The 15,965-nt window shown below is 37.7% G+C and overlaps 1 protein-coding gene across 2 annotated transcripts in view; it reads left to right on the forward strand.

The window, feature by feature from the left end:
* LOC114130376 (uncharacterized) overlaps nucleotides 1-15,965 on the forward strand; it is a 34,554-nt gene that overhangs the window by 12,134 nt on the left and 6,455 nt on the right. Inside the window, exon 7 of one of the 2 annotated variants that reach the window (XM_050205544.1) lies at nucleotides 1,457-1,528. The exons of the other annotated variant lie outside the window; for it this stretch is intronic. Within the exon in view, the coding sequence (XP_050061501.1) occupies nucleotides 1,457-1,528 (72 nt within the window). The remainder of the gene's footprint in view (nucleotides 1-1,456; nucleotides 1,529-15,965) is intronic. 2 annotated transcript variants of the gene reach the window in all.

Consider the following 15,965-nt stretch of genomic DNA (forward strand, 5'->3'; position numbering starts at 1 on the left):
CTCTTTGGATTATTTGATCGTTTGGCTATATTTTTTAGTCAATCATATAAAAGAATGGGAATGTGGAAACAAACGGTTATTGAAAATTCTGATGGAAATGAAAAATTGTTACGACTTCAAAAAATAGGACAAACTAGATGGTGGAGCAGAGATGTTGCATTAAATAACGTATTTGATCCATTATTCACACCAAATAAAGAAAAACAGATTTATAACAGTAATTAAAGCATTACTAGCTGTTGCAAACAGTGGCGATTTTGATCTTGGTGAAAAATCAGAAGCTCTGAGTGTTATATTATAATAAATAACTTACTCAAGTTTGAAACTATATTGACAGCATACGTGTTTCAGTCACTGTTCATTTTAAGTTCATCTGCGTCCTCTTGCTTACAGTCAAAAAAATTAAATTGTATTCAAGGATATAAACTGTTGCATAATTCAAAAACAAAATTAATCGAAGGAGTTCATAATTTTGAACATATTTTTATAAAAACTACAGAATTTACTGAATATTTAAAAACGATTTTGGCCAAAATCGCATCAATGGCCAAGGTGGATGTTTTAGATATTCAACGTCAATTGATAGAATTCGCTCAAAATTATGACGCCATACCAAATATAGATACTAGTATTCTGTATCAAGATTATAATGATGAATTTTCAGAAAAAGAAAATGAAAACCACACAAATATTGAAGATGATTTAAAATGTGTATTATCCGAAAAACATCGTTGTAAATCATTTTTTTCATGTGTATTCCTTTATATATACACATTAGTGACCCATACACCAAATTTCAATGATTTATATACAGTATATAAGGTAATATTAAGTTTAGCTTTTACTCAGGTAAGTTGTGAAAGGAGTTTTTCTATACTCAAAACTATAAAAACTAGACTAAGGTCTACTCTTTCTAACGATAAATTAGAAGCATTGTACCTCATGATATTATTATCGATCGTTTAGGTAATGCTTCTACTGAAATGAAAAGGATGCTTATTGGTTAATATGTATACTAACAAAATAAAAATATTGAATTAAAGTTATTTTATTTTTATTTAAATGAATTTATTATTATTAGAAGTGTACTTATATTATATTTTGATTTGCTGTAATTATTAATTAAAGAGTAGTAAATAATTATGGATATACATTAAATATTTTTGGTATGATGTAGTTTTAATTCTTTTCATAATTTTTTTTTCTGATTGCATACCGCATACCGGGTGGCCAAATTTCTAATTTGTAGTCTGTGAGTTTTGTATTTAATATGGTTGTGATTGATGCCGTGGTCTAGTAAAATCACTAACATTTGTGATCAGTATTTAATTATTATCAGATTAATGTAAGGTAAAAGTCCACCATTATTGTGGTAACTATAGTAAAAAAACATATTAGCATTTTGATAAAAAAAAAAATTGACTATTATATTATTTATTAATTTTCGGTAAAAAAGGGCCTGAAGTTTTAAAATCGCAGACTGACCCGTCGCCTACCCAGTCATCCTCTGACAGAGATTTTTCTTTAGGTAAGTAAATGTATGCTACATATATTTTAAATCGAAAAATATAATTAAAATAAACTATTTATATTATGAAATCATATTACATTATTATAATTTGTATTTATCTTTTATATAATATCAGTACATTTTCAAAAATTATGAAGTATTGTTTATGATTATTTTTATGTTTATTAAAATTTAGATAGGTATGGCTGTAACATAATATTATATCAATATAATTTTATGAAAACAGCTTCTGGATTTTTTTTGAAAAAATAATATACAATTAATATAGCATTTGTATATAGTTTTTAAAATAGTGTCTGTTCGTACAAGTCCTATAATCTTATAAAATAAGATATTAGAGAATGAATAAATGTAGAATTATTTGGATTGTATAGCAAATAACAATAATAATATTTAATTTTATATAACATTTTATTGTTAATGTTATCAATTTATCATTGGGAAAAAATATTAATTTTGATTAGGTATTCTTACTTCAGTAGATTTAAGAAGATTCATAATTATATCAAAAGGCGTTGAATGTTATTGATTTTGATGAGAAGTGTGCTTATATTTAAGAAATACGTAGAAAATGCATAGACATTAAACTTCATCAAGTTTTGAAGTTTCATTTAGTTTTATAATCGTTTAGTGGCTACCTTTTTCCTATGTTCGTTATATATCTGTTATATCATATGGGCTCGTGGTGTTCCACTCGAGCTTCGTCGTTCTTTTAATAAACCTTTTTTTTTGACATTATGTCAACTTAAATTCGGTGTTGTGATTTATCCAACAACTCCGGTAGTCGATGACATTGTGTCAATCTGTCAGCGTTCGACGATAACCGTTCGCCACATTGGGTGCCGAACCTCGTCATTCGTCCAACTACAGCATAACACCATCCACAAAGTCTACCATGAGATTCAACTATTTGCCCGAGATCGAGACTGTTGCCAGAGTACTTGTGTAAGTCCGCCAGCAACGCATAGTACGTTGTGTGAGTGGCCACCCAGGTCGTCGAGTTGAATTGCGCACCGGATTGGACCTTCACCTGCCTTAATTTTAAGTAAAATTTAAGAATTCCCTATTATTATATTAGTCCTCTGTGGCCATTGCACCAGATCGAACCGATCACAGGGAACCAGTCCCTGTAATTAACGAATTAACCTGTATCATCCTTATTCCTGTGTGTAAAGTCTCCATTCCTTTCTTCAAGCGTATTCCTCAGTCTTTCGTTGTCGTCATCGTGTGTTAGGTTGCCTATCGTGCCCCGTCATTTGAATGTGGGCAGTGTGGCATATAAGTTGCCGACCCCAATCAATTTCAGTCGTCGACATTCAATTATTATAATTATTAATGTTCAAGAATTCTCGGTATTGACCAGCCGAGTGATCCTTCGACTGTTTTCTCGCGTTAAAGCTTACATTGACAAAAAATATTAATTAATTTATTGATAAAGAGTAGTCATCTATCGGTATGTTATCAATTAAATGGAAGACAATACCAATCAACTTTTTTGGCAGTTGTCTTATTAAGTGTGTCCTCACTCTTCAGTGAAATACGAAAAACTTGTAATCCAATGAATCCTTACACATCATTTACTGGAATTTAATAATTTGCAAAAAATAGAATACAAAAAAACCATAAATTATGTTATTGGATTAATTGCTAACTGTATTCTAAAATCCAGTAATTGCAGTATATTAATAACTATTTTGATAATTTGATTATAATTTACGTTTATACTTTTACAGATGTTAAAAGTAAGCTTATAATATAATAGTATAGTTTAGTAAAAACTTTCAAAATTAATTTAAAATTAAACATAATTCTATCACCTAACCTATGTATATGCAAATTTCATTAATTTTATCAACCCGAAAAAGAATAATATGCATTTTTTTTTAAGCACCAACTTTGACAAAAAAATTATTAATAATATTAGCTTAATTTCAAGTCATACCTTTCAAAAAAAAAATTAATTAATTTGAGAAACAATTAATTTGTTACATTCTATTTCAAAACCTTTTACTTACTTTTAAGAACTTACTTGATTTACTTATAAGCAATAACTCGCTTAAATCTTACAGTACCCCTAGATTTAATATTTTTTATAAAAATCAATAATATCTATTTAAAAGAAAAATTATATTTTTATTCCATAGTTCTACATTTATACAATATATATAAACGAATTAAATAAGTAAATACTTATTAAGTTAATTTATAATTTTTATCATACTTTTAGAATGTACTGGTAAGATAACTTAACAATAAACTTTTAAAGATTATAGTTGAATGTATCATTCATTAATATATCATATGATAATTAAACATATTATACAATTATTGCATTTGGATTAACATTAAATTTATTAAAATATTATAAATTTTAAACAGATGAACTTCTTAAAGATTATCATGGTAATTAAATAATTATTTTATGCAAAAACATATACTTAATCTTAGGTATCTTAATGTAACATAAAGACCTACGACTGATCAAAATTTTACTAATTGAGAAATTCGTATATTATGAGTTCTGTATGCCAACACCAAAGTTAAACATATTCCAATGTTTTTTAAACCATTTTTAACATAATTTTGATCATGATTTTTGTGGCATAAAGATAAAAATAAATAAATAAATAAATTAATAAATAAAATAACGTAGTAGATTAGGTAACTTATATATTATTTATTTATTAGAGAAAAACAAATACGAAAATGTTATAAACATATTTGGAGAAAGTAAGAAAACTAATATAGTATACTTAAATGATTGATAAAATTGCACTAATATATTATTATAAACAGAGCTTCTCTAATCGCCTCTCTTTACTGATATCTTTGTTACTAGCATTATAGTAATAAAAATATTACTATAACACTTTACACTAAAGTTATAACAAATAATTTATGCATAATGCTATATCTTTGGATATTATTAATGACTGATTCTATACCAATTTTAGAGATTGTGGTTTTATTTTTATAATGTATTTCTTTTATGTTAATTTATTTAAAGCGGTTTTTCTTTAATCTATAATGTCCTCCGTGGTGCCTATTTCACGACTGCGTAATATACTTCGATTCATGTATATCCCACTATGTAAAAAAGATAAATATTAAAAAAAAAAAAAAACAAATTTAATACTAGAAAATTAAGTTCATAGTGCTATATATTCACGCAGTTACACAAAACGTACACTGAATTTAATATTTCTGTAAATGTTCTTCGATATAATTACTACTAAGATTTTTAAACTTATTAGAACTATTTAAATTACGAATAACGACTATAAAAAAGGGTGGTCTATGGTAACGCTCTGCAGTAAAGTAGGTATCGAGTGGACGGCGTTGGACATAGTAGGTCACTTTAATGGATGTATTACATTTGACTGCAATGATAGGTATCATTTTATACGGAAAATGATTCTGCGCGGAGATGATGTGTCAGTCTAAAATATATTTTCCAGTGGGTAGTGAAAAATGTGGTTTATGTTTTAATGGCCAGAAAACCCCAAAAATAAATTATGTATAGAAAATGCCAATTTTACAACAATTTTAACAACTGGTGTTTGTTTCAAGTTTCTACGACTAGAAATTTTTTAAAAATTAAAATTAAAAAAAAAATCAAAAATTAGTTGATATTAAATCGTTATTTTAAGCGTCAATTTTTGATTTCATAAAAATTTCTACAGAAGATAAAAAATTTTTAATTGGTCAACGCTCAACTTCTTTTATTATCGTTGTAAGTCAAACTTATGGAAAATCTTGTATTCAATTTTGAGCTCTAAATCTACATATACACAATTTTTTATACATTTTTAACTAAAAATAACTTAAAAATCTTCATGATTTTAACGAATTCGGTCAATATTTGAACATTAACGCTAAAAAAAATTGTAACCTTGTATTCTTATAATTTTGTAAACTTTATATTAAATTCCCAAGTGTTTTTACAACATTAATTCGCAATTATACATGAAATAAAAAATCGAATATTTTAAATATTTATAACTAGCCTTAACATAATTGAAGTATTTTGAAAAATAAATTTAAAAATTGGCGATAAAATTTAAATTATAGGCGCATGTAACAGTATTTCCTATGAATTATGAAACTTGAAATATATCTATAGTTATTTGAAGGAAAACTAAAGTAAAGGGTATTTTGCACATTGTGGTTTATTAATACACTATTTTATTTTAGATCATGATATACTTTAAATTAGTACAGTAGTTGTACTTTGTATTTCAAGAATCACTTAGATATTAAGGAAAAACTTAAAATGTATTAATGATTTTCAACAATTTCATACTTTCCTCTGTAGCATTGTTCTTGGATGATGAAAAAACGACAACCGATACAAAAGGTAAAAATCAAGTTTAAACCAAATTATACCGTAAGAACAAGCTTTTCAGCGTATGACGCGTATCTATCTATTTTTGTGTCATATACTGTGATAGGTTCAAATATTTATGTAACCATTATTTTTTATCTTATCTCGCTTGATTTAATTACAAATTTAAATTGTAACAGGTGTGTAATTTGTGAAGTCAATTCGTTCCATCCTAGATTTGTATAATATATACATTACATTTTTAATACTGGAAAATTTTAGAACGGCAAGAAATAATTTATGCTTCCGAGAGAGGACGAAACAACCAAAGCACCACTCGAAAACCTTTGATACGACAATTATAAATATTACCTAACCTAACCTAACCTAACCTTTTTTTTTTGCGGGTTAAATCAACGACCGAGAGGGAACCGCTTTCGCATTACTTCCTCCCGGCCGCCATCGTTTATTGACATATATCAAAATACACACATAAGTGGGGGAAGAAAAGGCTAACCTAACAGAAATATTTTACGGTATACAAAGGTTATGAAACAATGATATTAACGCGTGGTTAACCTAACCAATCGAAATACACACATATGGGAGGAAGAAAGGGCTAATCTCCCCAACTTGCCCCTTACCGGCACGATATAATAATAATACTTAGTTATTTACATACTATCACAATAAAAGCATAATTATACAGTACAAAACTTATAAAAAAATGTATTCGCGCTATAAAAACATATATTAGTGATAGCCAGCGAAATCCTATGAGCACTTCTTGGAATGCTGTTCTCGGACCGACTACCCACCGGCCATTGTGTTCCTAGGGTCAAACTGCCGCAGCTCCCTGTCGTATTCATTCTTCTTCTTCCTTGGTGGATAGATATAAGTCTTTCGACCATTCTATACAGAAGTCTCAGTGATTCCGTAGCGTCTTCAATGATAACACTCCTGCTGTCGGGATCAGGGGGAGATCCTCTTAGTGGCCCTTCTAAATCGATTCAAGTAATACTGAAGACAGCCGTGACCGGACAGCGCCTGGGTCATCCGGTACGTCAACGGGATCTTGGAAAGTGTTCTTCGTACCCATCTCCTTACATCCGGAATAAGCCTTTTTGTCCACAAACCTTTGTGAGTGAACAGCCATCTCCTTTACCATATTTCTAGCGTGATCGCCCTCTCCTCACTCTTAATCATTTCCCGAGATAGCGGGATGTCTCCTGGAACTGGCTGTATGTCATATCTACTTCTAAGTCTGGCCCTCTCGTTTGCCAGAAGGTCTGCTGGCGACATACAGGCCAGGACTAGTGCGGCCTCGTCCGATACGGTTCTGTATGCCCTTATAACCCCTCAGGGCAATTAACCTCTCGGGCCGTATCAAATAGCTGATATAGTTCTGGTGGATTCCGAGACAGTGGTCGACCAGATGGGGGCGGCATAGAGAGGCTGACTCTCCACCATGGAGGTCAGTAGGCGTCTCTTCCACTGCCCCGGACCCTTAGTTTGGTTTCAGCAGTCGCAGTGAGCAGACGTGTGTCGGCGTGCGGTACTTCAAAAAGATTTCTGTAATTTGGAATAAATCGGTCAATTGTAGATGGTTTTTTGCAAATTCGATCTCTATCGATGCGGTATCGTTCCCTGAGCGTTTTGTAAAAGTTTTGAGTAAATCCGAATACCGGTTCGCGAGAAATCGAGCCTTTTGGGTCACGTACGTTAACGACGTGTTTTTTACCAAGTGTGTTCAGTGAGCATTTTAATTATTTTGAAAGGGTGTAAAATGTGATACAGCTACAATTCAAAATCGAGAATACAGAGGAGATCTGAGCGCAAAGGTCAAGGTCTGAACCAGTGTTGGGAGCAGTCCCGTTCAAGGACTACGACCGTCCAAAGTCGATAAGATCTAAAATTTGCGCGCTTTCAAGGGGGTAACAGGTCAAAACCTAACTCGGCAACGGGTTGGGATACGACTTTGATTCAAATTCGCAAAAGCTTATTACATTTATCATAAGAGGTTGGGACTGTCAGAACAAGTAATTTTCAAAAATTACAGCTTTTGGGTTAGCTTTTAATAGGGCGGCATATCAAAGGGTTTTAGCCAGACACTGCCACATATTGCGTAAAAGTCAACTTTTGAACGCGTAGTGGTAGAAAGTTGATATAAACACCAAATTGAAGGAAGATAAAATCTTAAATTTTAAGCTTGGTTTGAAATCCGTGGCGCTATTATCAAAGCTCTGAGAGTAAAGTTTGGCGGCACATCATAGGAATACCGACCGGGTGGTCTGCCACGTGTCGGTGTTTACTCTAGTACGACTTTCCAGTTTGGGTTCAAGTCCACCTAGAGCTTTGATTCTTTCGGGGTTTTATTACTCAGGACGCGAGGATTACATAGGAACTTGAACTGAAGTCCTAGGACCATTTTTAGGGCTTTTGGGTTAAAAGTTTTAAAACAGGTCAGGCTAGCGGCATCATCAAAGACAGGAAACAGACACGTGTAAGGCTACCTCAGCATTTTTTCGCAAGTCGGCAACGAGTTGTCGTAGAGCTTTGATTCTTTCGGGGTTTTATTACTCAGGACGCGAGGATTACATAGGAACTTGAACTGAAGCTCTAGGACCATTTTTAAGGATTCTGGGCTAAAAGCTTAAAACGCGCCAGTCTAGCGGAAACATCAAAGACAAGAAATAGACACGTGTAAAGCTACCTCAGCATTTTTTCGCAAGTTCGCACCAATTAGTCGTAGAGCTTTGGCTCCAACGGCGTTGGACTCATCTCTCCGAGACGAAACAGACCGAATTTGAACGGAGGCTCTAAGTTGACTTGCCGAAAAGCGGGCTCATGTCGGCAAGATCAAAGGAATAACTGCGACAAGTGCAAGTTGGAAGGGAGAGATACTTTCAAACTTTGGATTGGGGCGACCTAGACTCTCGGGGAAAAGTGCGTCCTGCTGAGGGCATTATCCCGGCGAATAAGAAATTTGATTGGAAGTTCTAGGGCAAATAGGGCCTAAGTAGGTTATTCGCTCTCATAAGTGGGTCATCTGCAGCTGGTGCCTAAATCAGCAATTTTTGCTGAAGTAAGCGGATTTTAAATATCAACGGCATCTTCCGAACTAGAGCACGCAGAAGCACGGTTTAAAAACAGGCGAATAGTAGGGAAAGCCACGAACAAGCCCAAATTTGAGCCGAACTTCTAGGGCAAATAGGGCCAGAATAAGGTAAAGGTCCCATAGCACTTCACCATGAATAACAATAGGAGACCATCTGAGATGAGTACTAACAGTAACACCGAGAGCCAAGCGGACTTAATTGAGAGGCACAGGGAGGCTACAAAAAACAGGATAGACCTACATCAACAAGGTATTGCAGGCTGGAACGCTAGATGGGAAAGATTACAGGAGGACAGGGGAAGTAGAGCTCGATTCGTGGAGACAAGATTGTTGATTGAAAACCATAAACTGGACCAGAATAGAGATAAAAAATTAAAAAGATCGTCGTCACTATGGAAAATCCCGAGTATAGGTGGGCATTGGGGTTTTGGACCCACCAGAAAATCTAAGATGGAGGATGTTAAGGTATGGGAAAACAGAAGCAAATTTGAAACCAAAAAGGTGATTTCTTCGGCTGAAACAAACTGGATCGGCAGTTAGAGAAAGGCAAAAAATGAAAAATATTAAGAAGGAAAGGGAACAAACTTTGTCAAAGGATGAGGAACTAAAAAATGCCGAGTACCTTGCTAGCGAGAATCTAATGAAGGCCTTGGTATTGGAAGAAGAAATGCGTAAGCAAGCGGAAAACATCCATACAAAAGCGACTACAACAGGACAGGGAAAACCACTTGAGGTTGTATCATCCTCAGTAGCAGAAGATTATCATTACTCAGAAATCGATATACCAGACAAGGATAAATAACTGGTCGAAAACACATACTCGGAGCCATCTGGAGGCTGGGATGGACCTTTCACCCTCCTCGCGGGATACGACAATGAGAAAATCGAAGTCAATGATCCTTTGACAGGCTTTGAGAAAAACTTTGCCACATCAACTCCGTCTAAACCGGTACCAGCTATAAGGAAATCTATCACCAACAAGGGTGTCAAAACCGAAAATTTGATAATGAACAATATCAGCACAGCACCTACTACACACGGAAACAAGGTCAATATGCCCTCAATCGTAGACTCAGAAAATGAGTTTTGCGGTAGCGTATCCAATAAGACGAGAAATCATGAGGTTCTTGACAGATCAGTCATGAGACTCAAAGGGGGCAAGGGCAGCGAGCACGGGTCACCAAGGAAGGAAGGAGACGCATCAATCCAGCTAAACACAGCCGAGAATATGAGGGATAGTGATATGGATATAGCCTCACCGATAGAATCAATGGAAACTGAAATCAAGGGGCCTAAAAGTCGCCTTATACCATTAAATATAAACGACATAAACACGGATAGTGAACTATCATCAGACGAGGATAACAAAGAACCCAATCAAAGGAAACGTTTCAAGGCAGTGAGTTAAACGCGTACAACGATAAGGATCCAGGGCTATCACAAAGTAGTTCTCTTGGTCACACACAGAGGCTTCAACGATTGACGACTAAATTCGACGTAATTATTCTTTCCGGAGCCTTCAATAAGAAGGCTTCAAGATCAAATATTACTGAATTGATGAGTATCAGACAGGAGTTCAACGAGATCTTCGAACAAATGATACTAGAAAATAGCATGTTGGAAGGGAGACTCATTGAAGCCAGAGCTAACATAGAGTTTTTGGCCTCGATGAAGGCAGCAACAGAGGAGGAAAAATCCCCTACGTTGGCGATAAACAACAGGGTTGGGCCAGCTCATGAAGCGCCTAAAGGAAGAAAGAAGGAAGGAGTAAGGTTTAAGCAAATCGATAAGGATCAATTAAAAGTAAGCAGCTATGAGTACTTGCATAGTGAAGCTACTACCGACAGTGAAACGGGAGGAGAGAATAAAACAGGTACAGCTAGGTCATCTGATGCGGACGTTTCGGCAGCACATAGTGAAAATGAGAATGGCTCCAAACCAAAGAAGAAGAAGACAAAAAGGACTAAAAAAGCCATTAAGGAAAAAATAGAGAAGCTTAAGGAGGTCGAACCACAAAAACAATTCTTCTGGCAGTTGGACGAAGGCAAGGATGAAATGACTGCTAGAAATGAGCTATGGAATGAGGTAGTCAAAAAGGTTAGAGTGCCCAAGATTGACCAGACGAAGTTGGCCATCAAGGGTGATAAGTCTGCGTTGCGTATCATTACGGCTGATATTGATACCTATAAAGCACTAAAGGAGATAGCATCAAATAGGAATAATGTCCGAAGGATTCAGACAAGAAAACCCATGGTCATGATCTATGATATAGATAGAGACCTGACAGTGGAGGAAATCAAAGATCTAATTAAAACACAAAATCAGGAACTAAATATTGGGAAGAAAGATCTGGAGATAACACCGCTATTCAGAAGAGGGCCCAGAGACAGCCCAACGGTGTGGTGGGTTTGCGAGGTGGAACCCTCGTTACATGAGAAACTACTTAAGCTGGGTAAACTATATATTGGTTTGGCAAAATGCAGGGTACAGGAATACTTTGATTTGACACAATGCTTTGGCTGCTGCAAGTTTGGCCACAAGCAAATAGAGTGCAGAAACCAGAAGGTTGTCTGCTCTTTCTGTGGGGAACTGGGTCATTAAAAAGAAGTTTGCAACTCTAAGAGTAAGCATCCTAGGTGCGCTAACTGTGGGGACGAACACGAAGCAACTGATCGTGATTGTAGGGTGAGAATAGCTGCCATTAGCAGGGTAGTCATAAGGACGGACTATAAGAACCAGTGATGATGAATAACTCTGCACTCTAAATAAATCATCTACAAGGGGGGATACACAAGGGGAATTTAAAATTAAAATCGTACAAATTAATATGGCAAGGACTGCCACTGCAAACGAAGACCTCCTTAGATATGCCTAAAAGGAAAAGATAGACGTTGCCCTTATGCAGGAACCCTACGTTAGACGTGGGAGACTCGTAGGGCTTGAAACATCGCCTATCAGGATTATTTTATCACCTGGGGTGCAACAAAGAGGGGCGCAAAACATATTGCATGGAGCTGCAATAGTTGTGTTCAACCCGGCACTGACTGTGTTGTCCAGGAACGATCTAACATGCGATAACTTTGCAGTAGCAACTATAAGTGCAGAAGATGATAAAGAGATTAACCTAATCTCAGCCTATTTCAAATACAGGGAACCCACAGCTGAACTTACAGAAGTACTCAGGAGAATCAAGAGAGAATGTGGGGACCGCACTCTAATTGGAGCGGATATAAACGCCTTCTCAACAAACTGGTACAGCAGGAAAACTGATAGACGTGGTCTAATCGTTGAAGACATGATAGCGGAGGAACAACTAATACTAGCCAATAAGAGACATCCCCTCTTCACTTTTTCAGGCCCCAGAGGCGAAAATCACATTGACATAACTTTTACGACAAAAGATTTATCAATGGAAATAGACGGGTGGGAGGTTATTGAAGGCGAAATAACAAGTGATCATAGATTGATTAGATATAACATAGGAAGAGGTGACTCCTTAAAGAATTTTAAATGCAAATTAAGATATGCCACGGAAAAAGCAGACTGGGAAAGTTTCAACGCCGAACTGGTTTGGCAGCTTAGTGCTGTCGACGATGACCTGAGACATGCAGATCTTGAAGATAGGACAGAACTTTTAATGCAGGCAATTACAAAGGCATTTAATAAAGCCATACCCAGGAGAAAGATAAGATTAAAGCAACACCCTCCATGGTGGACTAAGGAATTGGATGCACAAAGAAAGAAGATGAGAGCGGCATATAGGAAAATAAATTATTATCCAGAAGAACGACAATTACACAGGAACAACTACAATGCAGAAAGAAACAACTTTGTTAAACTACTGAGAAAAGAGAAACGCACCTCTTGGAGGAGATTCGCTGGGGAAATCAGAGACGATAAATGGGGAAGATGTTTCAGATGGATAAAAAAGGGCTCGGCGGAGCATGATGCACCATCGGTCCTCAAGAAACCAAACGGAGAATACACGAAGACACTAAGAGAGACACTACAATACCTCCTGGACACGCACATACCTAGTGACCAGTCGGCAAACAGTACAATAGAAGAACCAAGAAGACAAATACTTAGGCATCAGAAGACGAACATGAACGAGGTCAGCGAAGCTATATGGAGGATGTCTACGAAGAAGGCACCAGGAGAAGACGGCATAGACGTCTTAATACTAAGGAAAGCGTGGCCCATTATAGGTGAATACGTTACAAATCTCATTGAACAAGGGTATTTCCCAAGATTGTGGAGATCAGCCGACGTAGTAACAATTCTTAAGGGCAAAGATAAGAGAAGAGAAGATCCGAAATCGTTTAGACCAGTTAGCCTACTACCGGTCCTCGGTAAAGCACTGGAGCATCTAATATGAACAAGGTTCAATGATGAAATAAAAGAAAATCTAGCAGAGAACCAACATGGATTCAGAAAATTAAGATCAACGCTAACAGCTATCTTCGAAGTTAAGGAATGGGTAGCCAGCAGGAGTGAAAAATATGTATTAGGAATCTTTTTAGACATCAGTGGTGCATTCGACAATGTCGCATGGTCATCACTCATTGAGGACATGACAGCACTTGGCGCATCAGAGGCAACGATTAACATCACAAAGAGCTACCTCATTAACAGACGGGCTGCAATTACTTCAAATCAAATTACAGTAAGCACAACACTAACAAAAGGATGTCCACAAGGATCAGGATTTGGTCCAACACTCTGGAATATAGCAGTAAACCAGATACAAAAGAATACCACCAACGAATACACACATCGCGCATGATATAACAGTATTAGTCGCAGGAAACACTCGAAAAGAGCTGGTTGAAAGGACAGAAGAACACCTTCCCGATCTGATCACCTGGCAGATAGGTACGGATTGAAATTTTCACTGATAAAAACAACAGGCCTAACCCTTAAAGGAGGGTTAACTCCAGGTTTTAGTTTTGCTTTTGGAGAGAATAGGATAAAAGTATCCGAGAAAATTAAGTATCTAGGTATAATCATGGATACAGACATGAAACACAAGTACCAAGTGCAGCACATTATACAGAAAGAAACAAAAGAATTCAGCAGGATGAGAGGTATGATCGGTAGAGACTGGGGCGTGGACTATTTAGCTCTTGATCTACAAAGCGTTATACATTCCAAGGATCACATATGGAGCATCCCTGCCTAATGGTAGCCTAATCCTGCGTCAAGGTGCGTTTTCAAACGCTGGAGCAGCAGCCTCTCCAGCAACTTTTCCGGAGTGTCCAACAGTCAGATTGGTCTAAAGCTGGAGGGGGATTCTGTAGGTTTGCCACCACCATTATACAGAAGCACTAGTCTCGCCGTTTTCCCCTGTTGCGGGAAATATAGAGCCGCTATGCAGTTATTGTATACCTTGAGTACGGCGTGTGGACGCATCTTCACAAGCTGTTTGAGAGCCTCACTGGGCACTCCCAAAGGGCCCCCGGCCTTGCTTGCCGAAAGCCTCTTGCAGCTTTGAAGTTCCGCGATCGTGAATTGCGGTATGACCCTCTCGTAGCGAAGTGTGTCCGTATCTAGATCAAAAGCCTCGAATATATTGCATGTGGCTGCTGAGGAGGCGAGGTCCCATTTCGTTGCCGGGGCGTCGGGGAAGAGATGATCGGTGATCTCTGACTCCTTACCGAGGGAGGCTGATCGCTAGATGCTATCTCCAAACTTCTTCATCACAATTTTGTATGGCTTGCCCCACGGATCCGACTCGGCCATGTCACATAACTCTTCCTAGCTCTTGTCCTTGGCCCGTTTAATGGCCACTCTCAGCTTCTTCCTCGCTACGGCAAATTGTATCCTGGCATCCGCAGAGTCTTGAATGCTCAGGCGGCTGATAGGACAGTAGTAGCTCCTGCGGACGCTTAGAACCCGCCTCCTCGGGTCCGCAATAGCATAAGACCACCAACGGACGGGTTGTTTCTCACCGGGTCCACTGCTCCTCCGTGGCAAAGACGCTTCACAAGCCTCGAACAGGTATTTGTCCAGCTCGCGAAAGGCAGCTACTACGTGCTCTGTGGAATTGCCGTTACCAACGGCCCAAGGATGTGACTCGACATAATTGGCGACCTCCAACGGGTTTCTTCTTTAGACGGACCACTCTGCATGGGTGTTAGGTTAACCTAACCCAACCCAATGGAAGGCAGGAAGCTTGACGGCTGTGGTTACTGGGCTGGGTGTGCGTCCACCGAGAAGAAAAGGTAGCGATAGGTTTTTGAGAGAGTTCTCGTCGAGAATTTTCCACCCGGTGACTGACACGTCCCTGGAGTAGCTGATTTTGATGACAGAGACCGCTTTTCCTCTGGTGAAAGTGGGGGATGAGCCCCTGTTCGCGAGGATTAGCCTCAGGTTCCACGCGAAATCAGAGAAGAGTAGACCTTTCGGATTATTAACGCGTGAACCCCACTCCACATTCCAAGCGTTGAAATCGCTACACACTACGACCCTGTCTCCTCCGACTGATCTAATACTATCCGCTAGGTTGTCCAAGAATGAGAAGAATTCCGCCAGGGTCAATCCAGGTCTCCAGTAGCAGCTGTAGACTGTTATGCCGGTTATGGGCGGCCAGGCATATCCCGTGCCCGAGCCCTTATCCGAAAAAGCGCACCTGGAACGAGAGGGGATTCTTACTGCGGCTCTCCTGTCCAAGCTAAAGGCCCATCTGTCTTCCCGTCTGCATTTGGCGAAGGGTTCGCTCAAGATGAGGACATTCGCATCTGTGTCTATGGTGGTCTGCAAGAAGTTAATCATCGTGTTGGTACTTAAGGACGGACGCGTGCTTCCTCGCTGCACACCCTCCGGAACCCGGCTTGTATGATACCTTCGGGAGACCCGCAAGCTCGCTGGCCAGGCAACGATCTTCGGGCGCTTACAGTCTTTCATGCGGTGGTCAGTGAGGCCACACTTCCAGCACGCCCCGGTCCTGTCCAGTTCCATGCAGTTCCTGGAGTTGTGCCCAAAGCCTTGGC

Source organism: Aphis gossypii, chromosome X (genome assembly GCF_020184175.1).
Source record: "Aphis gossypii isolate Hap1 chromosome X, ASM2018417v2, whole genome shotgun sequence".
Classification (NCBI taxonomy): Eukaryota; Metazoa; Arthropoda; class Insecta; order Hemiptera; family Aphididae; genus Aphis; species Aphis gossypii.